General features: G+C 37.8%; 1 protein-coding gene across 11 annotated transcripts in view; it reads left to right on the plus strand.

The window, feature by feature from the left end:
- Positions 1-26,752, plus strand: part of Mbnl1 (muscleblind like splicing regulator 1) — a 148,330-nt gene that overhangs the window by 22,121 nt on the left and 99,457 nt on the right. For 8 of the 11 annotated variants that reach the window (XM_055596708.1, XM_055596706.1, XM_055596711.1 and 5 more), the window contains one exon: positions 2,904-3,908. The exons of 1 other annotated variant lie outside the window; for it this stretch is intronic. In XM_055596708.1, the coding sequence (XP_055452683.1) occupies positions 3,735-3,908 (174 nt within the window). In that variant the 5' untranslated portion in view covers positions 2,904-3,734. Of the gene's footprint in view, positions 1-2,533; positions 2,705-2,903; positions 3,909-26,752 lie in introns of those variants that run through there. 2 more of the 11 variants (XM_055596707.1, XM_055596714.1) reach the window with 2 other exon arrangements.

A 26,752-nucleotide genomic window follows, 5' to 3' on the forward strand; every position in this document is an offset into this window, starting at 1 on the left:
ATACCGGAATACCAATATAAACGTGAGTGGCTTTGCTGGGTTGCAGGCTCTGGGGGTATTCAGTCAGATGAAGTGATAAGGGTAGTATGTTGCTGGGGTCCCAGTAGTCTATTACGGGCAAAAGCCCCAGGAATTCCTCTCTGTAAACATATAAGGAGGTAGGATCAGAAACTAAAGAGTGCTATGTGTTGGCTCATACATGGGGAAATGTTGAGGATGACACTGAGGTTTTAAAAGGTTTAACATTTCGGCTTTTACAGGAGGATTGTCAATTTTTGTTAAGCAGTAAAGTGATGAGTATGGGAGTTGCATTGACATGGATTCAGAAGTGAACGACAGAAAGAGACAACAGAAAAGCAGTGTGTAGATGCCCCTGTAGATGCTGGTTTGGGGAAGACGCATAGCACGAGGGGAGGAGGATCATGCATAGCCAGAAAGGACTTTATTTCTCCTTGCTATGGAGTTTTCAACATCTCTGAAGACTAAGAATGAACTGCTGTTAAGATGTAGAATGGGTATAGAGAGGTCTAGCAAAGAAAAGAGGTCTTGAGAAGGAACAAGGCAAAGGGAAGCTTAACGCTGGAAGAACTGCAGCAGAAGATACAGACAAGCAGGAAGTCCAGGGAGAACTCGTGCCCAAGGGTGATTTTTGACCAATGAAATGGAAGTGGTAGGTAGGACCACCCACCACTGATAGTGAGGGGAACATGGAGGAAGACAGAATGGAGGTGCAGAAGGCTTGGAGGTGGCTATGTAAGAGAGGGAGCTATTCAGTGCTTGCGCAGAGACTCCTAGGCAGAGGGAGGGCCTGCACAACCCTGGACTTTATGGTGTGTGTTTGATTACATTCACATGGTGTTTACATGGATGTGTGTGTATATGTTACTTTTGTGCCCTCAGGTAATCTCAGTACTGCCGTAAATGATCATTTCATATATGCGTGCCTTTGGCGCTCCATCTGTTGTTTTTTCCTCACCGTTCTCACGTTACTGAGATGAGTAGTGTTGTTTCTGCCCCTGAAACATTTGTTCTGGCGGCTCCGATATATAAGGAAATAAACATGCTGGACAGAAAGGGATTTTGCTATGTAGAGGTAATCAGAAATGGTGATATTAATTAGCCTGAAGGTGAACATAGATGGACATGTCATGTTCTCTGGCTTTCCTAGTGGTACATGGTGGCTGATGAAGTTTTAAGCAGTGTCGACTAAAGAGGTGATGACCGCATGTACTCTGTGTTCAAATCACGGAGGCTCCAAGAAATTGTGAATGCTCAGTAAAGACTCGGGATCGTGGACAGAGTACAGCACTTGTCAGAAACTGGATTGAGCCGATCTTGCTTTGACAGAGCTGAGCCTTAGTACCTGAGGACCCTTGGAAACATTTTTCTTGAACATTGTAGAGAGTTACTTCTTTAGTCCCTATCACAAATTCTAGTTTGCTGTAAAGTGGTTTTCGAATATAAATACTTTGTTAAGTAGCTTAATTTTTTTCTGAATAGTATTAAGAATATTAGTAGTAGTCTTAAAAATTAAATTCTACTCAATATTCATGCTTTTAGCATAGATGTCTTCATATTCTGTATGACCAACTCCTTAAAAACAGGAGTGTAATCCTTGTTACTTTTGTTGGTTTGGAATGTGCAAGTTAGAAAGCCTTTCTTCACTGATGGTACTCAAAAGAAAAAAAAAAACAACCTAAAAAACAAAAAAACCAAACATGCTTTGTTATTGTAACTAGTAAAATTTTGAAGGTGTTTTGTTTTGTCCTGATTGAAAGAGAAAGTAAGATGTTAAGATGCAAAGGTGCCCTGTTCGAAAGAGTGGTCTCCTAAGTTAACAGAAGGCAGCTGCCTGCGCCCCCGCCCTCCAGGCATAGTGTGGGGCTGAGCACACTCTGAAGTGCATCACCCTGCCCAAATCAAATTGCTCACTTAATAATTAATGCTCCTGCAATGGAATCGCTCTCTCCCTGGAGGTTGGCTTCAGATTTACCAGACATCTGACAACACTGCACTCCTTATTCTCGCCACAAGACCCCAGCTTCTGCTTTAAAAACGTCAGGATAAAGGACGCTTTTGTTCGTAGCTTGCCTGCCTGTGATATAGTGACAAAGTGTCTGATGGCTGAATGGAATAGCTTTACAGTATGAGTGCTGCTTTCAGCAGAGGGGCAGGACTTGTGCTTTAGGAGGAAGTGAATTGGATAGGTCAGGAGAATGTACCATTTGTAAACACCCCTTTCCTTTTTTATTCACTTGTCAGGACAGCAGCAGCAGGCTGCTCAGGGTCCACCCCTGCGCTGAGGCAGAGAGAAAGCTGCTTGGACTTCAGCTGTAGTTTTTAAACCTTGCTTTTGATTGCCCCGGTAGTGATTGTCAAGTCCTTGGACTTGCGTTAGGAGCTGTTTGGAAACTAACATGGTTTAGTCCACTAACTGCATGTTGGGTAAATTCAAAACCCACATGCTCGTCCTCTTGCAGTGGAATAAGTCACATCTGATGGACATTTTCTGTGCTGATAGCATAGTAATGAACGTCTGACAGGCGCGACCTTTCATAAGACAACCCTCAGTATTGGCTTTCTGCCCAGAATATTGCTGCAACACTATCTGTGATTGGTTATCTCTCTATCATGCATTGCTTCACAAGGGGAAACGGCCCCCTTTTTAATAAATCTACGATGGCTGGCTGCAATATGCCTCACTGTAAGTATTGTGTGTGTGTGTGTGTGTGAGAGAGAGAGAGAGAGGGAGAGAAAGAGACAGAGAAAGAGACAGAAAGAGAGGCGGAGGAGCGAGGCTGACTTTGAGTTGCTTAGTCTGGTATCACATGGCAAGGTTGTGCTACTCTAGGACACCAGTAAATGCTGCTTAGTAAATCTTAACCTATCTCTTTTCTCTACAGGTTGGTACTAAGAAGTGCCTTTCCTGACGTCTCTGCTGCTTGGACCCGCTTCTAGAGCAGCCTCTGCTTTTGCCTTGCTTGCTGCCAGCTAGACTGTGACGACAGCACATCCGCCCTCCACCTCTAGCCCAGACACCCCCATTTCTACTTCTAATCAGGAGAAAAGCTCTGAGTATCTGCCATTGCCCTAGGCTGCTTTAGTTTAGAAGAAAAGTTTGCTGAAAAAGTAAGATACCTTCTGCCAGGAAATCAAGGAGGAAAAAAAAAATCATTTTCTCGATTTTGCTCTAAACCGCCGCATCTGTCTATGCCAAACTAATCAATACCGATCGCACCACCCAACTCCATCGCAAACTCAGCTGTGAGGAGGCTCCCTGTCAGACAACTTTGCTGAAAGCAGCTTGGAAATCGGTGTCAAAGGGTCTGCCACGTTTTCATGCTTGCATTTTGGGCTCCAAATTGGCACTGGGAAAGGGTTACTGAGCACAAGGCTGATTCCAGGCCCTCCTTTAAACACCCAACTACTTACAACCCTGGTATTTCTCTAAAAACCAAAACCTCTTTGAATTAACAGTTTCATGCTGTGAATTTCTAGTGGAGGTCTTTCCCTTGATACTGAAGTCACACTTTTCCATGTGCCGTTAAAGCAGGGACTGGGGAAACAGCCTTTCGGACATTTTCACCGTCATTTCACAGTTCTAAGTTTTATCACTTCCTATTTTGTTTTGGTTTTTGTTTTTTGCTTTGGTTGCTGATTTTTTTTCTTCTTTTTTTGAGAGGGGTTGGGTTTGTCGGTTTCATTGAACATTTAACTACCTGTAAAATATAAACATGGCTGTTAGTGTCACACCAATTCGGGACACAAAATGGCTAACACTGGAAGTATGTAGAGAGTTTCAAAGGGGGACTTGCTCACGGCCAGACACGGAATGTAAATTTGCACATCCTTCGAAAAGCTGCCAAGTTGAAAATGGACGAGTAATCGCCTGCTTTGATTCACTGAAAGTGAGTAAATATTATCTACTTTTAAGGATATGCAATGATTGATTAAGGGGTATGGGCACCCAGAACTCTAAATTTGGGATTATACATTGCTTTGTTAACACTTTAGTTATGCAATATGTTCTGGTTGATGATATTGGGCTGGGGCACTCAATGAGGTCTCATAGGACCAAGTCCAGCCAAACTTTGTTCTAAATAACTTTATCAGGCCTTTAACTAGAAACTCCATGCTTTTTTCCCCTAGAGCAGAAAGTGTTGCATATTGACTAAGTCAGAACATATTACTAGTTCTGGCTTAGTGACAGCAACTCAGAGTTTTTGTTCATCAATGGTAAATGTTTCTGTTCAGCACTTTCGTATATGATAAGGCCAAGACAGTAACGGATTGAATATAAGTTGTTTTCCTTTGTTGGTAAACTTGTCAAGCTGTTACAAATGTATGGCAACTTCTATGTCATCTGATCATAGGTGCATTTTAACTCTCATAATGATTTTCTTTTTCTGTGAGATTATTTTAGTGGCTGAAGCCATGCACTTTTGGGACTATATGACTAGAAGTGAGATTTTTTTCAGTTGCTATAGTATCTTAACCAAAACACACACTATATTGAATGTGGACTTTATAAATAGGCACAAACTCCTAAGTACTGTTGTTCATTGGGTTTTTCATATTGAGGTAATACAGATGTTCATTTTCTGTGAGATTCTTGCCAGTTGTTACTTGCAGTGTTCCCAGAAATGTTAAAAGTTTCCTTTGTGTACACAATGAGAAGAAATGATCTATTTTTTGATATTCAAAAAATGTTTTGGATTTGTAATCCATGTATCCAGTTTTAATGGATCTTGTAAAGATAGCACATGTCTTTATTTTGAAATTCAAGGTCAAGACTAGAAAAGTGTTCCCAGGATGCCTTCAACCGACTTGGTTTAATCAGATTAATTTTTTAATACTAAATTCCTACAATTAATTCTTTGACTCTTCCAAGATGGGTCACCGTCTTACCTAGATCTGTGAAGAAGTCTCACATCTATCCTGTCTTATTAAACACAAACCATACAGTAATCCAAGTGCTTTCTTACATTACGTCAGGGTGAGTTAGAGGTTAACCATTTTCAGCAGGTTGTTTTAGTTCACTTTGGGATGCTCACTTTGGTAAGGTTTTTGCCAAATGTTTCGAAGATTCAGTCTTCAGAATAGTAAAAGAGGAGGTGTGTGTTAGTACCCACAGAGCTGTGCTAAGATGGCAGGCTGTAGGCAGAGTCCTTGTAGAAGTAAATAAGTAGAAGCTATAGATTACTACTTTCCCAACCTTGGTCTTGAACTGCATTTATAAGGGCACAATGTTGGTACCTTTGTCAACATCAATCCTAAATTAATGCTCACCAATTCAGGTGTAATTAGAGACAGGGTTGCATAAAATGAGGAGCAAAGGACTAATTGCCCTTGTCGGTAACCAGCTATGTTCATGAGTAACTCCTTTTTGACCCAATTCCTAGTAAATCCAGTTTTTAATCCTATAGATAATAGGTGGTAAACTCCTGGCTGTAAAATGAAGGACATTAAATTTGGCCTTGACATTGAATGGTTTCACAGAAGACCTGCCGGCACAGGGTTTGGAAACATTGTGAACCATTAAAATTCAGTTGCTATTTTTCCAGTTCCAAATATTTTTTTAGTTACTGTTCACTTGTGGTCAGAGAACAGTTCTCCTTTGAGTAAAGCAACAGTCCTGCTCACAGACGCCCTGTGTGGGTAATGAGACTCAGCTGCTGCATCAAAGCCTTAAAAACAAACAAACAAACAAAAACCTAAAAAATACACGATCTTTCTTTTCCTTTGGTTTTCTAAGAAAAGCTGAAATTTATAGTTCTAAAATTAGGCAAAATATTTTTTTTTATTTGAGTAGAGGGACAAATTAACACAAATTTATTTATAATAAAGCTTCATACCCAGACAATAACTCCTTAAATATTAGCGAAATAACTATTAAGAATCAGTCAACACAGCTTGGATGTGCAGCTAAGTAGTTGTGTTTCCCAAAAATTTTCACATGTAACTGTAAGAACCCATACTTCTTTATGTAGTGTTTGCAATTCTATCTTTTAGGTAGTAGTCTTACGCTGTTCAATTTTATGGCTAAAATAGACCCAGAACACATTTTAAAACACTTAAAAGTATCCGCATGACTCACTCATGCTTGAAGTTCTGAAGTTTGGGAGCATTCTGAGGCTTGCTTGCCAACAACTAACAGATCATCTCCATTGTCTGAGAGTAAACGGAAGGAATTTACAAAACTTATAATATCCTGACTTCTTTAATGAAATGTGCTTTCTGTATTACTTTTCATTTCTGCTCCAGCCTCTTTTGAGTTCTTGAGCCATGAGATGGAGGTGGCTTGTGTAATCTACTATTTTTAGAAAGTTAGGAAAGCAAACCAAATACTCTCTGAGAGGACCCTGTGAAATGGCTGTACCCTTCAGCTGTGCTGTTTCAGACTTTGGCTAGGCTCCCAGGTGACTTAGGTTTATAGCTGACTTCTGGTTAGAAGAGAATTCCTCTCTCTCTCTCTCCCTCCCCTCCCTTCTTCTCCCCCTCTCTCTGCCTCTTTTTCTCTCAAGACACATGCACTCACACACTTGTGCATACAAACACATACACACAGAGAAAACAAACTGAGCATTAGAAAAGTGTTTATCTAAAAGAAGTCACTAGGCATAGTACTAGAGATTATGAGAAGAGATTAGCTAATAGAATCTCATTGGCATGCTGGTAATTTTAAGTTTAAAGATTGAATTAAGGTTAAATGTAGTAGAGTAAAACAGTTCTAGTTCATAATAAATGTGTTGCAAAAATGGGCTGTGATAAGTAGCATTATGATAGGTCTCTTCAAGTGCAAATAATGAAAACACAAGATGAGTAATAGGTCAAGTATATAAATTAAATAGCATTTAAGCACTTTATTAATTTAATTTTTATTTTGCACTTGTTTAAATTTATAGTCGTCTAGAAGTGAGTTCTAGCTATGGCTTAGTGGGCTTGTTACTTGGGGACAGGCAGTAGGCACTTCAGATATTAAGGACAATTGACCAAGTGCATCATTTTGTTCTGAAGAGGACTTTTTTCCTCGTATGGCTTATGAATGAAGTTCCAAAAGAGGGGGAAAAAGATTCCAGTACTGTAAGCTGCCAATAGAATGATCTTGTGTTTCAGACGTGGTATTTCCAGTACTGTGAAATGCTGTGCCATTCTCTTATCTCTCAGCTTTATAATTCACAGCTTATGTGAAGAAAGTAAATGGTTGTATTTTTTTATGTGATGTTAAATGTATTGTAGTCTCAAAAATTAAGTGTTTGCTATATCATCAATAGAAATAAACCTTCAGTGTTAACATCTGGATTAGATGGCATGACTGACTTGATGTGGTACCCCCAGATTGCCACAGTGTATTTTTAGCCGAGAAATGGCTGGTATCATTGCTGTTCTTGCAAAGACAGTGACATGGTCTTTTCATCATGTTTTTTTTTTCTCCTTTTTTTTCATCATGATGTTTTTAAAACAATTTTAGTTTTAACTAAGAATCTTAACAAAATGAAATGTAGGAGATCTGAAACTCCTGGACAAATGGAATTTTAGTGGTATAGGTTCCCACCTACAGTAACTTTGATAAGCATTTGTTGCTTTTTCCTAATGGCATCCCACATACAAAATTTTCAAAGGTTTTCATGCTCTGTGTCCTGAAACTTGTGCACACGTGTACGCACGTGTGTGCTTTAGTGACAGTGGACCCAGCAGATTCTTTTCTACACTGATGTCTTCAGAGAAGGACTAACTCTAAGATACAACTTGTAAAGCTGCTTGACAGATTTGCATGTTCTCAGTGTATCTAGTAAGCAGAAACTTCACAACTCCAAGAGGTCGTTCCTGGGCCTGTGCATGCCAATTGTTACCCTCATTAAGCTTATATTTAAGCAGTCATTGTGATAGAGACTTTATGGGTGTAGCTTCTGACATTACTAGGGGACACAGCCACACAGCAAACTCCCCGATCTGGCTCTTCACAATCATTCTGACCCCCCAACATCTCCCAACACCCTTTGTTAGTGTTCCCTGAGCCTTAGGTGCAAGGCTGTTTTGTAGATGTATCCATTGCAACTAGAATCCACATTTCGGCATTTTGATTGCTCATGGTTCAGAAAACAATCTTTTAAGTGAGTGAATACTTTTAAACTGTTAGGCAAATAAAATTCAAGACATAAAGCTACCTGAGGTATAGAATCTTGCTGTTTTGAGTCCTTTTGTCGGATTTTAGCCTACTACTTCTCCTTTTTTCCTCATTAAGTCTTGCTTCCCTGTGTTAGAGTGATCAACTGAAGACTATTTAAACCCAAGGCAGCATGGTGCATAAACAGGATCAAAGTTTACCTGCGTGTCAAATGTCAGAACTTCTCAAATTCTGACTCTGTTTCATAGCCTCATGGCAATTCTCTGGGTGAGGCTTTAGGTCTCTGTGATGTGTAGGGTAAATGGACTGCTGAGGGAGTGGAACATGGTTACAGCCTGCAAAACCTGCAGTGCTTCTCCACCCCAAGGACACTCAGGGGCCTGGACAGGGTGCTTATCCTGTCATTTTTCTTGCTGAGGATAAGTGGAGGATTTGAGCTATCAGCATTGCTAATCCATTACCTTTCATGCTGAGCAATGTCTCTGCTCTCCCTCAGATCTAGACAAAGCTTTATTTTCTTATAAAGAGATCCTAAATGAGGAAATTTTGACACCCCCCCCTTTTAACTTCAGCAGATTTAGAAGACACACGTTCTGTGCTGTTAGATAAGGAAATAATTATCCCTGTTATTACTTAGGTCAGAATTCACGAGAGTCAGTAGAAATGGGTAACTAAATGGATGACCTTTGACTGCACTGCTGATCGAGATTAGTGTGTAGAAACTAATACAAGTAACTAGAAAGGCTAGGTTGAGAACACTTAGTGGTACAGTGTATTGTGTGTTAGAGTAGTAATTTCTTGTAAGTTTCACTGAAGTGGTAACACTGAGCAGTGTTAACTCTAGCACATAACAACACTTGCAGAATGCTAACCCACTGAAGAGTTTTGTAAATAACATTTCTTATACAGTTGTCACCAAATATACATCTGCGTATATCAGCACTGTTCTGGCATTAGTATTTTTTGATTAATTTAAATTTTGATTTATGCTTGTTTTGCTTAAAAAAAAGAAAAAAAAAAGCTTTTTTTTGTGTTACATGGTTCTGTGCTTTGAGAATTTAGTGACAGTTTCCAGACTCTAGAACCCTTTATATACTGTAGCTTGACTTGCAGGCCAACTCCAGGAAGTCTTTGGGCCTTGGGTCTTGTTACACTTTATTCTCTTTTTCCTTCAAAAATCTTTCCAACCATCTAGTTTCAGAACTGTTGGATCTGCTCATTCTTTATGAGTCCCAGAGACATGCAGACATGATGTAGACATGGAGCTGTAAAAAACTGATTAATGCCCCTTCTGCAGCATTTGGCATAAACTTGAGATGGATTTTTGTCAGCTGTCTGGGCCTGTTTGGTGTTTTCCGCAGTTCCCAGTGCTCAGGGTCTTTCATCCTAAGGTCCTGAGAAGCACGTGTCTTCTAAATTTAGGATTCTTCCAGCACTGAAAGATAGGCTGGGCAGCACCATGCACCAGCCATGTTCTTAGAAGCAGAAAAGGAAAGAGCAAATCAGGTAACACCCCGTTACAGTCAAAACCAGTCTACCTAAGAAAGGTCTGCTGAGCTTCACCAGGGTTTCTCCTGACCTCTTAATTTCTGATTTGGTATTAAGGATTGCCATAGTAGTTGCTTAACTATTCTCTAACAAAGTCAGTTTTCAGGTAATGTGCAAGAGGAAAAATGACGTTGTGTTGGCAATGATGAGAGAGAATTACGGAAATCACTTACCCTAGAAGTCTCCCAGAATCAAATAAACGTGTCCGGCAAGTACACGAGTGTGGTAGCCATTGAAGGGAGGACCCTTTTGCAGAGGAGCGTTAGTACTGCTCGTATACTAAAACGGCCATTACTTTGTTTTAGTGAGTCGATAAAAGCTGTCATTGCACAAATTATTTACTTTTTACTTTCATGGAAAAACAAAATAACATGTTTCTTTTTCCTATTAAAATGTGCTTTATATCTATAATTATATATACATGCCTATATGTTTGAAATATATACTATATGTATATTTCTATACATACATATATGTATCTTTCATGGTTTAGAAAGAGAGTCCAAATGATTTTGTATGGCAGAAAATTCTCCTGTTACTCTAATTTTCACTTACAGTTCCTTTACAAATATATTTTTCATTTCTTTAAGGGAAATGAATTAATAGTTACTAAACCATTCTGTGTTGATCATTGTTTTCACTTTATAATAAAATTAAACTATTCAACAACTCTTTGATAATAATATTTGACAGATAGGCACAGTGAAGTACAGAGAAACCAGGTGCTGTTCAACTGGACCAATTAGTAAGCTGTGGACTTGATGCCTGGTAGCCTGATTTCAATTTCCATACTCAGTCACATCATACCAAACATTGCTTTTCAGTTTACATATCTGTGTGATGAGGAATCAGCATATAAATCGCACACAAGTGCTTCTGCATAAATAAATGGTGATTCAAGGTAAGTTGAAGTCATAGGACCTATAGCAGTAAATACACACAATTCTGTTTTGAGTTAACAAGTAGATCAAAAAGGGACTCTAAATTAGCAGGAAGATTGTGGCATCAGACAGAAAGATTATGAGTCTGTTCTAAAAGATAAGAAAATGAGGTTAAGTTTAGCACGTCAAGTAGTGACACTGCATCAGCTCGATAACTGCCTCAGTGTGTAGAAGGAGGGGCTGAAGAGATGGCTCAGTGCTTATCAACCCTGGCTGCCCATCCAGAGACCCCAGGCTTAGTTTCCAGTTCTTACACAGTGTTTTACAACTGTACTCTAGATCCAGAAGATTCTATGCCTTTTTCTAAACCATGATTACCAGCAATGCATGTGGTACATATACATACATGCAGGTAAACTATTCATGCATAAAAATAAAATCAATGTATAAAATGAAAAATGACCCAGTGTCTCTTAATTGTTCAGAACCAATTCAGTTAAATCATCAGGCCCACCCTGAGAAGCCAGAGTAACTATAGGGTTCTTGAGGTGTGCTTTAAAACCTTTGCAACAAATTAAGCCAGGGAGACTCCTCAAACACATCGTGAGCTCCATTCTTTTCAAAAACTGTAACTGTGGTTGGTATCACGGACTCCAACTGCCTTTGTCAGAGTTTCCTGGAACAGTTTGGTCTTCAGAAATTTAGCTGGGCCGAGTGTAGGGGGAGTAGCCTTTCCTGCATTTTGGGACACTCTGCAAGCCAGCTCTTGGTTTTCTCAACTCTCGATTTGGCCTGCTCTTGTTTCCTGGAGAGGTCTTCAAGAGCAGAGATATAGGCAGTGTACACATCCTGTGGGCCTCACCTACAAGGGAGGAAGGCTCCATTGTCAAAGGATCTGTAATAAGCCTCCGATGCTGGTCTGGATGAGCTGTGGAATTTATTGTTCAGCTCCTCCTCTTTGTCTTCCTGTAGCTTCATGAGGTGCTTTCTGTGCTAATCCCAGGCAGCAGTGGTAAAATAAGTGATAGAAATACTGGAAGTATCAAGCTCACGATTTTATTTTGTTTTCCTTTATTACTGTTTTACTACAGCAACAGTTAAAGGGTCTGATGTGAAGAACAGACAGTTGGGACCTGAGAAGGGATAAAGATTCGATAATTTAAAGAGGGTAACAAGCATATTCTGTCTCAGAATATGCAGAAGTTAAAAGTGCTATTCTCCTGGTGCTTATTATTTGCAGGGAGACTCTTAGAAGTGCGTGGGGTGAAGATTAAGAGCACAGCTCCTCAACAGTAATGGTAAGGTCAGTGTGTGTGCAACTTGAAGAAGAGGGAGAGGAATGTCTTTAGTGGTTTGGCTTTACTTTTTTTCCACAACTACTGACTCTGAAACCACAAGTTGGAACAGAGCCAGAGTCCCCCGAAAGAAAGAATCAAAAAGTCCCTCACTGAGAGGGAACCTCCATTTTAACCTGAGGTCTCAGTTCCAGGCCAGCAGAATGCTGCAGCTATCTTGAGCTTATCCAGGCATTCATATGTTGTATTTTGGGTTAGTGTGAGTTTGAGGCTTGATTATCAAGTCCCAATACCTTATTGCTTCAAAGCCCGTAGGACTCCAATATGCTTTTAGAGTTATCTCTCTGCCTCCAATGCAGATGTGGAGTTGCTGATATCTAGGCCCAGACTCTCCTTACATGAGGCAGGAAGCATCTGCAGTTAATAGTTGACAGTAAATTACACAAAATTAAAAAAAAAATGGAAAATTAAAGTTAGCAAAACTAAGGAATTTTTGTAGCATTTTAAATTTCTCTGTAGATACAGACATAATCAGTGTTTAGGATCTGCTTGTGATGGATAAATTACATCTGTAATTCATTCTTTTCCATGTTACTGCATTCAGAAGATAATTTGCTTTCCGAAATCATTGCTCATCTAATATTCTAACATCGTTCATAGACTGAAAACATGTTTAGTAGCATGTCCCTTTCCAGTAAGGACTTCTGTCCATCAGTTTCAACCTACAGAGAGGGATTGGGGAAAAGCAGTCCAATTCCTCTCTAGTAGATGATATTGTTTCTCGAAAGATTGTTCTCCTTAGAGGGAGGCAACTCAGAAGAAAGATGAAGAAAGAGAAACCATGAAGAAATACTTAAAGAATTAATTATTAAATGAAGAATCCTGTTAGGAAAGATTTGTGTTCAGAATGAATTATCCCCACATTATCTCATATCTCTTCAGGGCTAAGTGGTGACTAATGAAATCTAAGTCTAGCCATGAGAGGAGATTATCATCATGCTCTTATTTATTGGACTTTTTCTTCCTCTGAAAAGCATTGCTTCCCATGAAACTTAGCAAAGTTAAAAATGAAAGGAAATGTTCATGAAAGAAACTCAAATATATTTAAAAGGAACAATCAAAATAAGCAAACCCCCCAAACCTCCAAATCTCAAAAACAGAATAAACAAAAACCCCAAACATGTCTTAGCTCAGCCTCTGGTGAACTATAAATCATTATTCATATTTAAGAAGTTACTAATATTGCAAATATTTTTACAGTGGGGTCTATTTAAGTAGCTCCTGCACTACTTGAAATCTATGATTGAAGCATAGTAGCTTAATATAACATAGTTTTGAGTACAAGGCTTCAATAGGCAGAGCAATAAATGCAGCGTGGTGATAGTGTCTTTATTAGTGACTACTGGCTTCCATAACTCCTGCCAAGGATGAATAATCACGGGGAAGAGATTTTCATGAGAAATACATATTTTGCACTAAAGATTTAGTTAAGAACTCACAGAATTTGGTAGTTGATTCTGTGGGGCACAGCCCTAGCTATACAAGTGTGAAGACCGGAATCCAAATTCCAAATGGGGACAAAAGCAGATCCTAGAAGCTGGCAGCAAAGCATAGCTGAAAAAGCAAGCTGCTGGTTCAGTGAGAGAGGCTGTCTAAAGGCCTCAAGGTGGAGACTGACACCTTTGCCTGTCAGAAGAGTCACCAGGTGTAACCCCAAATATATGCTACTTACACATCCTAGTTGCAGTTTTATTACTAGCTGTACTAGAGGTTGTGAAATCTTTTCAAAAGGGTGTAAACCACACAGAATTTTGCCTCTTTGGGTGTTGATAGACTAGTTGCTATTTTAAGACCATAAAATAATAAAATTTTGATTTTAATAGATTTGTTCTGAAATACACTGGAAACTGAGTCTGTGGAAGAGAAGCAGAATAATCAGCATGTTTTTATTGGCATGGTCACTGCTGTTTTTAATATGGCAAGAGAATTAGCCAAGATCATCATCACAGTGTGGAATTCTGTGAGATTAACCTGAGCCATATTGATTTTTAGGCAACCCATTTAGAAATTATTAACTTTAATGTACCCATTATGCGAAGTGAGAAAGCTCAGAGCAGTTACTTCTCCAAGGTCACACAGTGAGGGGCAGGTTTGTGGGGCTTAACACAGACAGTCTGCCTTCAGAGCTTACAGTGTTAGCCTACCTGCTGTGAAATTTGTCTATAACCTGTTAATCCTGAGAAACATTATAGTGTGATATTGTGCATAAAACCTGTATTTAATTTCCAGTGAGTTTCTATATGAAAATGTTGGGCAAGTATTGGTTCAGTTATAGCAATACCCTGAATTTAAGATGAGGGTACTTTAAAAACATTAACTCTTTCACATGTTTCCTTAGCAATACTATCTTGGAATAATTGCTAATAAGGTATTCTCATTCAAAATATGAAATGTTAAAGTTTTAGCCATCAGTCTTAGAGTATAAATCTCTGAGCAGATAACATTTATGTCTTTACACACTTCACAGAGAATGAATTAGGTAGTAAACCAGAAAACAGTCTGTTCTAGAAAAATGAAGAACAAACTCACCAGAGTTCCAGCTTGGCACTGATATGAAAGAGCATCTGATAAGGAGGCCTCTCAGTCAGTTAACACCCTTATATCTTTTGATTGTGATGGAGTATCTTTTTATTATTTATTACAATATATTTGCTTTGAAACCAGATATAGTCCCCTCCTTCATCTCCTCCTGGTCTTACCCTCTCTTCTTCACACCCTCCCCTGTGCCTCCCCTAGTCAGCTGATAGGGAAGGTCCTCCTCTCCTACTGTCTGTCCCTAGCCTATCAGGTCTCATCAGGATTGTTGAGATTCACTTTCTCTGTGGCCTAAGAAGGCTACCTCTCCAGGGGAAGGTAATCAAAGCTGAGATGCTCAGATGTAGCCTATGGGCAGCTCAGTCTCCTTGTGGGTTCCCTAGTAAGGGGTGCAGGGGCAGTCTCTGGCATGAACTCGGTTGTCTGCTCTTTGTTCATCTCCCCTTGCAGTACCTTTTTATGAACTGACATGTAAGCCCTTGAAACTGTAGATGTCATTTTGTATGAGACTAAGGTTTCAGCTTATTTTGTGAATTTTCCTGAGAATTACAATATTGGAAGCAAAATACATACCTCAAAACCTTTGTTAAGACTTTTATGTATGTTATGTGACATTAGAATTTAGATGAAACCACTCAAATCCTGGCTTTCTGAAACATCTGCTTGCTATATGTTGTCTTTATGTACTTATGACTTCTAATAAAACATTTCAGAAATTATCTAGGACTAAAACTTTATTAAATTTTTATTCTTTATATATCTTTAATATTACTTGCTATACTAATAATGCCAAAACATCTAGATTAAGTAATTTTGCATGTAATACAAATAATTTCACTAAATGTTTTAAAACAGTTTTATCTTTCCTTAAGACTTTTGTACCCCAGTTAAATGGAATAAAAATGACTATAAATAAAATAATTGATTCCATTTTATTCGAGATGTGGCAGAAAGAGGATGTTGTGTTAACATTTTCAGGTTTCAGAACATGAAATAAGTTCTTGTGTTTCTTAGCTATTTAATGAACATTGTATAATCCTGAACTCATATTTAAGAGATATCAATCAAATATTAGTGCTCATACTCTCATCTTGGTGAACAGTACAGTGATACATGAGTCTCTTCCCAGAGCAGTTTACTTATTCCCAAAGCTTGTGGGACAAGAGCCCTTTCCCTAGAGGATCAGGAGCTCATCTCCCTTAGCCATTTCCTTGAATATATTGATTTACAGAGATAGCCAATTAGAAATATTTTGTACAAAATTGAAAGCTGTGTAGATTCATGGATTACGATATGCCAAACTGACTTTTTCTCTAGCACTACTTAATTACAGGGAAAAGTGTATGACATTCTTTATCCTTAGATTTCATTTTTCTGGCTTCTTTGTTTTCTTTATTAATTTCCTATAGATTGAGGTTTGTATTCTTGTTCACTTTAGTGTTTTCTGAGTGTCTAGATTGGACATCATTCTGTTTTTCTTGGAATGAATTTTTTTTCTGGAAAATCTATTATTGGAAATAAATATTGATGCCAAGAGTGATGAGAATATGGCCAGTAGTGGTTCTTCCTTAGACCCTTGCTACCTCTGGAATCTTAGTCAAATTTTGATCTTCAGAATGATCACGCAAAGCCAAGAGTAATGTAAGTTAGAAACAACAGAAACGACAAAATCCAAAGTCTACGGCACAGACAAGACCTTGAAAATAGCCCAGACAGTAGATCCATCTAGGTCTTTTATTGCAGAAGAGTTCATGTGACTGCAATCTCTGCTGTCTCATGCTGTTTTCTCATTTATAACATGAATCTGATGCTTCAAAGGACTGAGAGGATTCAGTAAAATCTGTTATATCATATAAATCAAGTAAATGTGTAGATATACTAAACATGAGAGCCATTCATATTGTTCTGGTCTGAATGTTGGAACTCATTCTGAATTATCATTTCCCTTTGTATGAGGAGCCTTGCCTTGGGTTAGAATAAATGTGACTGTGTTGCTTATTATATTGTAGGTGGGCAACTGTGTGCTGTTTTATTGTAAAATGAGTTAGGCTTAAATGTGCACTCTTATACAGTAGCTTATTTACTTTCCCTTCATCAACAGAAAATGACCCCCAAACTGAGCAACGTGCATCACTTCACATTAATGAGGCAGTATTAGAATCACGTTTATCTGTTCCTAAATCCATTTAATAAGTGTAGTTATCTATGAAAGGAAAATAGTTCTAATCATCTGTTCTGACATTAATCCTGTTTAATATAAATTCCTCTTTAGTTCTGTGCTGTTGTACAATAAATAAATCATATTTTACACTTCAAATGCAATATGTGAATTTCCTACTAAAAGACTCAAATGTTTTAAATTTTCATTTTTAATTATGTACATGTGTATGATAATGCACGTGGGTATGTTACACGTGTGAGTGCAGTTGCCCACAGCGACCAGAGGTGCTGGATCCCCAGAGCTGGAGTTTCACATGACTGAGCCTTAACAGTTTAGGTGCTAGGAGCCCGGCTTGTGTTCTTTACAAAAGGGAGTGTGCTCCGAACCACTAAGTCCTCCCCATAGCCCTGTGTTCTGCAAGTTTTAATGCAAGGTTTGCGTTTATTCCATAACGTTTCTGTACAAAGTAGCATCTACTTCAAGTCCATTTGTCATACTTCATTCTCTTCTTCTTTGGCTTGTTTTATATTTAGGTGTAATCTTGAACCATAAATTCAGTTAGGCCTTCATGAGAAAGTAGACTATAAGCCTCAGGGCTGTCAACACTTCCTCCTCTAATGGTCTAAAGATAGCACCCCAAAATATTCTGAATACTCCAACCTCATTTTTTCCCTCTTACTTGTAATTGACAGGGAACCGGTGTTAGTTACTGATACAATCCAAGGTATCCTAAGGCATTAACCCAGTTCTTAAGTTTGAGGCTTGACTTTGCTTGAGATGTTCTTTTTTGTAAATGTCACTGTTACATTCTAATATGAGGTGTGCACTGACTGATTTGGTGAGCCGTGCCACAGTGCCGTCTTGTTTAGACTGTCATTGGTTATTGCTAACACCGTCGGCCATGTTGGGTATTGATTTTGTGTGTGGCAATGAGTTCGCTTCATAATTTGATGTTAAAGGAGGATCAACTGTGTGTTCAATGGATTTGCTGAAAGACTTTTAATTGAATAGGTTATTTTGGGTTTTTAGCATGTTGAGAGCTAATTAAGAAAAAGGCATAGGAGTACCTCTGAGGACAGGAAAAATAAAATTTATTTTCAATTTCCCTGGTAGTTGCCAAAAGCGGTACAATCAGACCTGCCTGTAATTGCATAAGCAGTCTGTGGTTAGTTAGCAGATAGAGACTATTTGTAATTTCATTTCTGTGTTTCTTACACAAGTCACTGGTGTAAGCAACACAAAATGCTTAGAGTTTCTTGAGAAGATTTCACTTGTCTTTAAGAGTGGTTTATAGTGAAGCTGTTACAGGATCTATAACAGGAGGCAAACTGAGAAGTAAGTGTGTTGATGTTTCAAGTGTTATAGAGGTAGGAAAGCAAGCTACAGGGTTAAGTTGCAGATCAGATAAGGTATTTTATTTACTTACTGGATTGTTTCCTGCTTCATAGTTTGTTTTTCAAACAGGTAAGATTCCTTGTTTTCCTTGACATTGGTAATCTGATTTCCCAAACTTTTTTGGCACGTGTGTGTTTCCGATTGTGTGTTCAGGTATACACACACGTGTGCACCTGTGCATATGGAGGCCAGTTTAATATTAGGTGTCTTACACCGCTGCTGTCCATTTTATTTACTGGGGCCGGAGCTGCGTCTAGGGCTCTCTGATTTGGTTTCTACATACAGCACACATTTCCCAGATTCCTCATCTGTGCCTTTCGAGTTCACCTGGAATACAGACATCTACCCCACTTGACTGAGTCTAGCTCCCAAACTTTAGATTATTCCCCTCTTTTTTATATAAAGGCTACCTTTAGAATGCTACCATGGTCACTGTTGTCTGCTAATGAATGTTACTTTTTATTCTGCCAGCTCACTTGGCTCTAATTCATGGAAAATTTTTACATCCCATCAGCTCCAAAGTATGAGGCAAACCACAGTTAAAGAAACATTTTCAGAAGCCAGGTTTCTTTAGATAAAATCAGCAGCCAAATTGCATAAGGCTATGTTCACACTCCCTTTCTTGGTTACTCTCCTTCGATTGAGGTGTGCTTTCTTAATCCTAAGTGCCATTATGGTCCCAGTTTTCCTTGATGTTTTGGAAATTAATTAACTTTGGGTGAACTGAAGCAGAGCATGTACCTAATAGTGAAATGGACCAGGGCATTCTGACCCACAACCTTTTACCACCCCTGACTTGTTTGACAAGTGTATGAATTTCGAAAAGTGACCAAACTTTTGAAATGCAGATTACATATTGTCTTCATTCACCCTTTTAGGAATTTTAACAGTAGAATTGTGGTAGCACTGTCTTAAAGGTAGAGAGAATATGAGAGATGGCGTGGGCCAGAGAACTTCCAAATGCTTTGGAGAGACCCCTTCTTTGCCCTTGCTGAGGGACCAGGTATATGACAGTTGCACCTACCTCATTGCATGGCAGTCAGTATTCTGGTAGTTTTCCTGCCTGCTAAGCAGCACTCTGTTCCAGATTTCTTTGCAAACTGTAAGGCATGTAGAAAAGTGTGTTTTCTGACCCCATAGTTTGCTCTGTTGTCTGTACTTAGAACCTCTAAGCTAAAGGACAGGATTCAATGCACTTTCCAGCTGTCTGCTCCTAACTAATAAACCTTGCCTTACCAGAGCCCAGTAGGTCAGCATCTAGCGCTTCTGCTCTCAGTTCTCAGGCTGTACCAAGGCCTCTTCTGTCTGCTAAGGCTAAAGTGATCCAGGAATCTTGATCTGCTTTAGACTTATATAAAGCTGGCTTTTCTTCTTAGTGCTGCAGATACAGTTTTAGAAGGCATGATTTTTTTAAAAATATCTTTCTCATCTACTTTTTAAGCCAATAGATATCATTAAATTTTCACTTTAAAATATTTTTTCTATTTTGCTATTTCCTATGACTTTTATTCTTCAAACCATGAAAAGAGCGTAATTAACACTGTGCTGAGTGCGTACCCACTTACTATAAATCTTTCCTTTTTCTATGTCTTCCCTTTGGACAGTCAGCCATCCTGTCTGTAAAGTGATGTATACTCTTTTAAAACACTATTATGATTTTATTCACTATAAATATGGATTTCCAGTAACTACCTAGCATTGCTTCATAGTATTTTATTTTGTAGAGTTTTATATCTTTGCATATTTTATTAATCTTCAGATAATTCTATCAAGTTACATCAAAAAAAGCCTACTTAAGTACTTCTAAATTTCTGTTTCTTATGTTGAATGATGCAATGATTAAAAGGATATTAAGTTAAGGATATTCCTTGGTTCGTTCACACTTTACTTTGACTGTAATAGATTTAAATGTATGGAACGTGTATAATCCTCAGGGATCCTCAGACACGACAAGCCGATAGCTGTGCTCATACGGTCTTAGAGAAGTCCACTTTATGCAGGTAGTCCAGCATAGCCCCACGAGAACTCCATGCGTCAAGGAAACAAAGGAAACTGAAGGTCAAAGGGCATTTGAACTCAACAGGGCAGTTCTCCAGACTTTTTGAAAACTACAAAGGAAGAGGCTTCTGAGGAAGTCATGCTTATAATGAGTTGAGAAGGTGTTTCTCTTAGTAACTAGTATTGAGAAAATCAGGTTAACTTTGGGGTACAAAGACAAATCTGAAAAAATCTGAAACTACATGCACTGTGAGCTCAATTTTACAAGTAAAATGTATTTATCTTGAAAATATTCCTGAGAGAATCCTATTTCATGTGTTTAAAAGTGATGAGTAGGTCTTGAAAGCCATCAGGTAAATCTGGGATACCATTACCAGTATTAGTTTGGTCTTCATGTTTTAACTATGAAGATCTTATTTCATAAAGTATGTGCTACATTCTAGTAGAATAAATAAAACCATATCCACATAAGCAGAAAGATAGTGTTTAGTGTTTATAAAATTACTGCAGATTTCTTCCACTGTCTGGTTCAATACTGCATTTGAATTAAAATAGGTCTTGATCAATGGAAAGTCATTTGCTTGTGGGTTTACAGATCTTATTCTTGGTAGTTTGAAAGATGCGTTGCCCAGCAGCAACTATTCAGCTACACTAGTCCTTTGCATTAGCTAGATAGATTTAGACCCCAGGTTTATCATTACTGCTTAGATCTGGGAAAGGAAAAGCTGCAATCTCGTTTCTAAACTGTGACCAGCTACTAAGCCAATGTGAGGAATAGCAATAAATCAATCCAGGCTCTAAGAAAATACACAGATTACAGTCAGCTTTCACATTATAATATCCTGGCTTGTCAGCTTTTCCTAAGTATTGTGATCTTTCAGTATCAGGTCAGGGTTTAAAGCACTAGTTGTTTGTAAGTGCACGGCTTCCTCTAACTCTCAAGATGATGGCAGTTAGTATTGTTTTCATTAGACAGAAAAAAACCTGAGGCACTAAGAAGTTGAGTGACTGTAGGACTATACAGTTCATACGTACCAGGGACTAGATATGGAGAGAGGGCTACTGAATTGCAAAGACCATGTTTTTACAAAACCCTGTGATTTACTAACTCCCGAGGTTAGTAAAGTCTCTTACTAGCCAAAGCTAACTGCTGTTGTTTGGACTTCTCTAATCACTGGATGTCAGTAGGTATTTGGTTCTCTATAAACTCCCTTTTCTGTGGCATCTGTGGTACTACTCTGCTCTAATTTTATTCTTATTACTCCGACCAATACCCTCCATTTTGTATTCACTGCTGCTTTCAATTTCTTTGTTCTAAGGCTTTATTCTCTGCTTAGGCAATGTTATTAACTCTTATGTTGTTTGTTTGTTTGTTTGTTTGTTTGTTTGTTTGTTTTTGGCCCCCAAGCTTCTGGATGTGGTAGGCTCTCAAGATTCTATTTTTGAACTTTACTCTTTTCAAAGATCTAGGAACAAATTGTTAAAGCCTCCTCAGTAGAGCCTCCTCAGACTCTTTTCTCATGGACACGATACAGCCACTTCAAACTCAGTATGTCAAAAAAAAGAAAAAAAAATCAGCCACAATCTCATTCATAATCATTCCCAAGCTTATTCTTATCCCCATCGTGATAATTCTTTTATGTTAATCATGTTTTAATATACCTATTGTGTTAGCTGAAAAAAAGTCTTATATAGTCTACCCTATTTTTATCTTACTAGAGAAGAGGGTAGTAACATTTTGAAGTAACCTAGAAGAAAAAATATAGTTCACTGGCTACGTGAAGTCTTTATTAGAGTAACTAGCAGAAACAAATCATTGAAATAATTAAAAAGTGTTTAAAAACCTTGAGATTGAAAATTTAGGTAGTAGATAAAAATCTAAGCTTTGTTTTTGTTTAAGTTTTGCTATTCTTTGCGCTTAGATTATTCATGTGATATTCAAGGGTTTTATTTAGTGTCTAGAAATGAATTTTTCTCTTTGCCATTTTCAGCATTAAATTCCAGTGAACCACAGAATGCTGTCAATATAATAAGAGGCTTAAGAAATGAGGACATGTGACATACCCACTTTATATATTAGGATAACAAGGAGTAGAGAGGAACAGGCTTAATTATCTTCATAAATTTGTCAAGGTCACCAGGACCTCTGAAGCACAAGTACTTGCCAAGTCAAATAAAAACCTGATGATATTGTCTTCATTTCATGAGACCAGCATCATCAACATTTATAGCTGAAAGCCTCTCTTAGGGTCAGTCCAACTGAAAACTTTTTGAGTAATCTGATGCCTTGTTTGTTGATTGCATCAAAGTTCATGGCATATTTTGTTCTTAAACAACAAATTCCCCAAACAAATGTATGCACATATATAGGTACATGTCTGTCTGTCTGTCTATCTATCTCTCTATCTCTATTAATCATTTATCATCTTTTAATGATTTACCTATCATATATATTATCTGTCTGTCTATGTGTCTATAAACCATAAGTTTTTAATGTTTATTTGTACTTTGAAAATGTCAGACAATATATTCTGATCCTGTTCATCATTTATTCTTCACCCAGTTCCTTATAGATCCACCCCATGTCTCGATCTGCCCCTCAACTTTCTGTCTACTTTGAAAAATGTTAATGGCTCACCAAGTCTAATTGGTGCTGTCTATATGCTCATTGGGTGAGGCCACACATTTATCCACTGAAGTATGGTAGACCTACCAAGGCCCACACTATAGCAAGAACTAGTTCTCCTTCCATCAGAAACCATCAAATATCAACAGATTCTCAGGGATGGGAGTTCATGAGCACCCTCATCTCTGGAATATTGTTTGGCTTGATCTTGTGCAGATTTTGTGAAAGTTGGCACAGCTATCTTGAGTTCATGAGTTCAGTGGTCCTGTCCTGTCCAGGAGACACCGTTTTACTCTGTTATGCTAGATCTCCAGCTCTTAAAGTCTTTCATGTTATTGCATTTCATAGTATAAGTGATACATGATAAACAGTTTGAAATTATTTCACTTCCGGGCTCTAGCATGTTGAATTGTCCACGGCCAGTGGATTCTTAGGGATGCTGTTTTAATTTTTGTCAAACTCTTAGATCTATGACTAACTTGAATAATCCTCAGTGTACTCTTCCTCATGAAAACCCCCAATGATTATAGCTACCAATAGGGACTTCTTCATGGAGTAGATGTTTCTTTCTTCCATATTCCTTACATGTCATGTATTAGAGAGTAGAATATCTTGTGTTGAATTCTATAGTTAATCTGCCTGTTTTTCCTCGTAAGCTATTAGCCCTTGAAGATTAGGAGACTTCCTTAAAACACAAAACAAAACAAACAAACAAAAAACACCTTTGTATATGTGGTTCTTTGGATATCTTTGATATTGATTGAATTGAAAGCAATATTTTTTTCTTAAACATGGCCAATAATTATTAACTGATCTTAAATGCTTTTAAATTCAGCTTTAGGGAATTTACTTTCCTGCAGTTATGAATCGCTAGGGAACACAGTATACACTTTATGGGGAGACTTCTCCCATAGCATAGATACGTAAGTCTCTGCAGAGTTCTTTGCACCTCGGACTGGTTCTGGCAGAGTAAAGGGTCCTTTATTTTCTCTGAGTAGATTTCTGGATCGCCCCCCCCTCCCTTTTTTTTTTTTTTTTGGTGTGTGTCGGTTTTCTATGTTACCTTGCACTGACTGGCTGTTCATTAGAGACCTACCATTTTGGCTGTCTGTACATCCTATATTTCTGTGGAATGATAAATTGTTCACTGCAGTGGCAGGATTCAGTTAAATTTGGTAAAAGTAGTAACACCTGTTCACGAAGGCTTTGTTGGAAGAACTGTGGGGCTTTCAAGAAGAAGGATGTTTAGCCTTCAGCCGCTATGTGTGTAGACATTGTCACATTCGCAGGGTTTACTTTCTTCTGCTGAGAATTTGAGAGCAGCTTTGATCAGTTTTTTACATTATATGAAGAACATCTAGAGTCTAGTCTACAATAATGTTACTGTTGCTTTTTATGTAGAAAAATAATACTAAAAAGGGCATATGGCACTTTACAGAGATTTACATATCTATGCTGCACATAAAGTTCTCCATCGTATAATAATAGAGAAAAAAGGTTTTTTTTTAAGTCTAAACATTTTATAGTTTGATTTTTTTTAAATTTAAAGTAGAAGAGAGAGTCCAAAGACACAAAATGTGTTATGACTCTGCTAAGTGCTTCTTTGCTCATTATTCTTAACCCTCTTAGAATCCTTAAGAGAGGTGTGGTGGAAGCCATATTTTATAAGTCATGAAGGATGCTAGAGAGTAAAACCACTCCAGATAAGTGTTGGTACCAGCAGTTCTGGCACCTAAGCATTTGATTCCGGAGACATCCACATTTATCCACTTTGAAAAAGTATCATCAAGATAGATTAAAAATTTAGCACTTGAGGCTCATCAAGGGTTAGAGTGGAATAATTATTTACGTAGCTAAGGTTGCTGCAATCCCCATCAGAACATCCTGATATGTTGGGCAGTTCCTGCCCATCGCCAAAGACACTCACTGTTTTCATCTCACTAAGAATAAGCCTTGCTGTTCCATGGTTGAGATGGTCCCGGCTTTCTTACTGTGTACGTTTTCAGAGAAGATAAACCTGATTGACATCCTGTGAACATTCAGCTTCATAAGCCTCCTCTCCTTGCTGTGCAGTAGTTGTCTGATGCTCAAGGGAGATTAGGATGGACAAGGCCTTCGTATTATATCCAGGTTGATTGTTGCTAATTATGAACTATTCTTATTTTCCTAATCTTGAAAGTTGGAAAATAAAAGGCCCAAGAGACAGTAGTGGTACGTGGAATGTTGGTCTTCATAAGGCTGTGAGGTATGCTACAGTTAAGTGTTTTGATCTTGCTTCCTGCTTGTGAGGCACACAGTAGCATATTAACTTTAACAGAAAATTTAATCAAATCTACTTTGAAATTATTGAGGATATTTGTTCTTTCTTTTTAAAATTGGGACCTATCAGTTTCTTCCTAAGAGATCCTCTTAATCCCTGAATCTACAGCCTATACATTCTCATTTTAGAAAAGCATGCCACAGTATAGAAATATTTTATATTATTCTTTGAGATAAAATTATATGGCTTTCCTCTTCTCTTACCTTTCTCCAAACCTGCCCATGTAACTCCCTTCCCTTACAAATTTGGGACCTCTTTTTTTTTGTGTGTGTGAGTATTTTCCTGAATACATATATCCAAACTGCTCTGTTTAATGTTACTTGTATGCATACCTTTTCAGGTCTGCTGAGAGTAGGAGAAATAATCTACCCCAGGAGAGAGGATACCAATTGGTTATCTAATACTAAATGATCAGCCCTGAAAATGATATAGATCATTTTAAAATGAAATGACATTTTTACTGTGTTAATTTGACTGCATAAAATTCAGTGAAAGAGTGAGATGCCAAAACTTCATTCTCCTACTACCTACCACTGTGAGGCATTTAACTCACTCCCTGTCTGGAAACTTTTAAAAGCAAAAGGAATGCTTCACCTGTGAAGCTGCCTATCCAGCAGACTACCACAGAATAGGCTGCAAAAAGACACCACTTACTCGTGTTAAATGTGAAATATGGTGGACTGTGCAGCACTGTCAAAGTAAGTTAACTCTCAGCCCATCCGCAAACCTTTCTGCAGTCTCGAAGTAGAATAACTATTTAATCCAACTCATTACATTTAGGTCATATATTCCGTTAAAATTTGAAGAAATCATGTTTTGAAAGCCGGTGTCAAAGATATGAAAATAGCCATGAACATAAAATGCCACAAGTATTTTAACTTAATGTATTTAAGTAATTTGAAATAACACAGTCATGAAAAATCATATATGTATATTCTGTTCTTAGTCCGTACTGTTGGACTGGGAAATATATTGATTTAAATAGTGAAATTGGCTTAATTATTTTACAATTAGTCAGTAATATTATGGATTGATTTTTTAAATCGTATCTGTGAGTTTTTCTCCCTAATGCAGACATAACTGACTTTTACCTTACCATTTAAAAGCATTAGAAATATACATCAATAATTAAATTGACTTCGTAAAAATTTAGGCATCATACTATTGAGATTAAAACAAAACAAAACAAAAGTGTGTCATGTATGGACACTTAATAAGGTTCAGAAATATTTTGTCATATTAATGTAATAAGTGTATCAGGGTAATTAATCGCATTTGTTCCCATAAGCTAGTAGAGCACTGTATTCTGTTAAGTCAGCTGTGGGCTTCTGAAAACCAGATGTAGTTAACAGCAACGCACTTGCTGTATGCCAAAAATGGAAACAAACTGGTCTCACTTCACCTTGCTAATCACTAATTGTTTCTCTTTAGTGTCATATTCAATTCTATAAGAAAGATAATATTATATTCAAAATTATCTAAATTATCTCATTCATTGATAAGTAAATTGTTCATTAAGTGATAGAAGAAACTTATAAAGTGATAGGATCAAAGTGTATGGCCTACTTTTATATACATGTAACATTTGCCTAAAGATACTTACTTGTCTAATGCTCTTTAACATGTGTAATTAATGCTTTTAAAGCAATAGTGTAAATATATTGGTATTGATAATTTGAAGTTCCTTGTGTGTGTGTGTGTGTGTGTGTATATATATATATATATATATATATTCATTAGCATAAGTTAAAAGGTTTTACACACACACACACACACACACACACACACACACACACACACACACA

Source organism: Psammomys obesus, unplaced genomic scaffold, assembly GCF_907164565.1.
Source record: "Psammomys obesus unplaced genomic scaffold, mPsaObe1.curated_primary_1811, whole genome shotgun sequence".
NCBI classification, from domain to species: domain Eukaryota; kingdom Metazoa; phylum Chordata; class Mammalia; order Rodentia; family Muridae; genus Psammomys; species Psammomys obesus.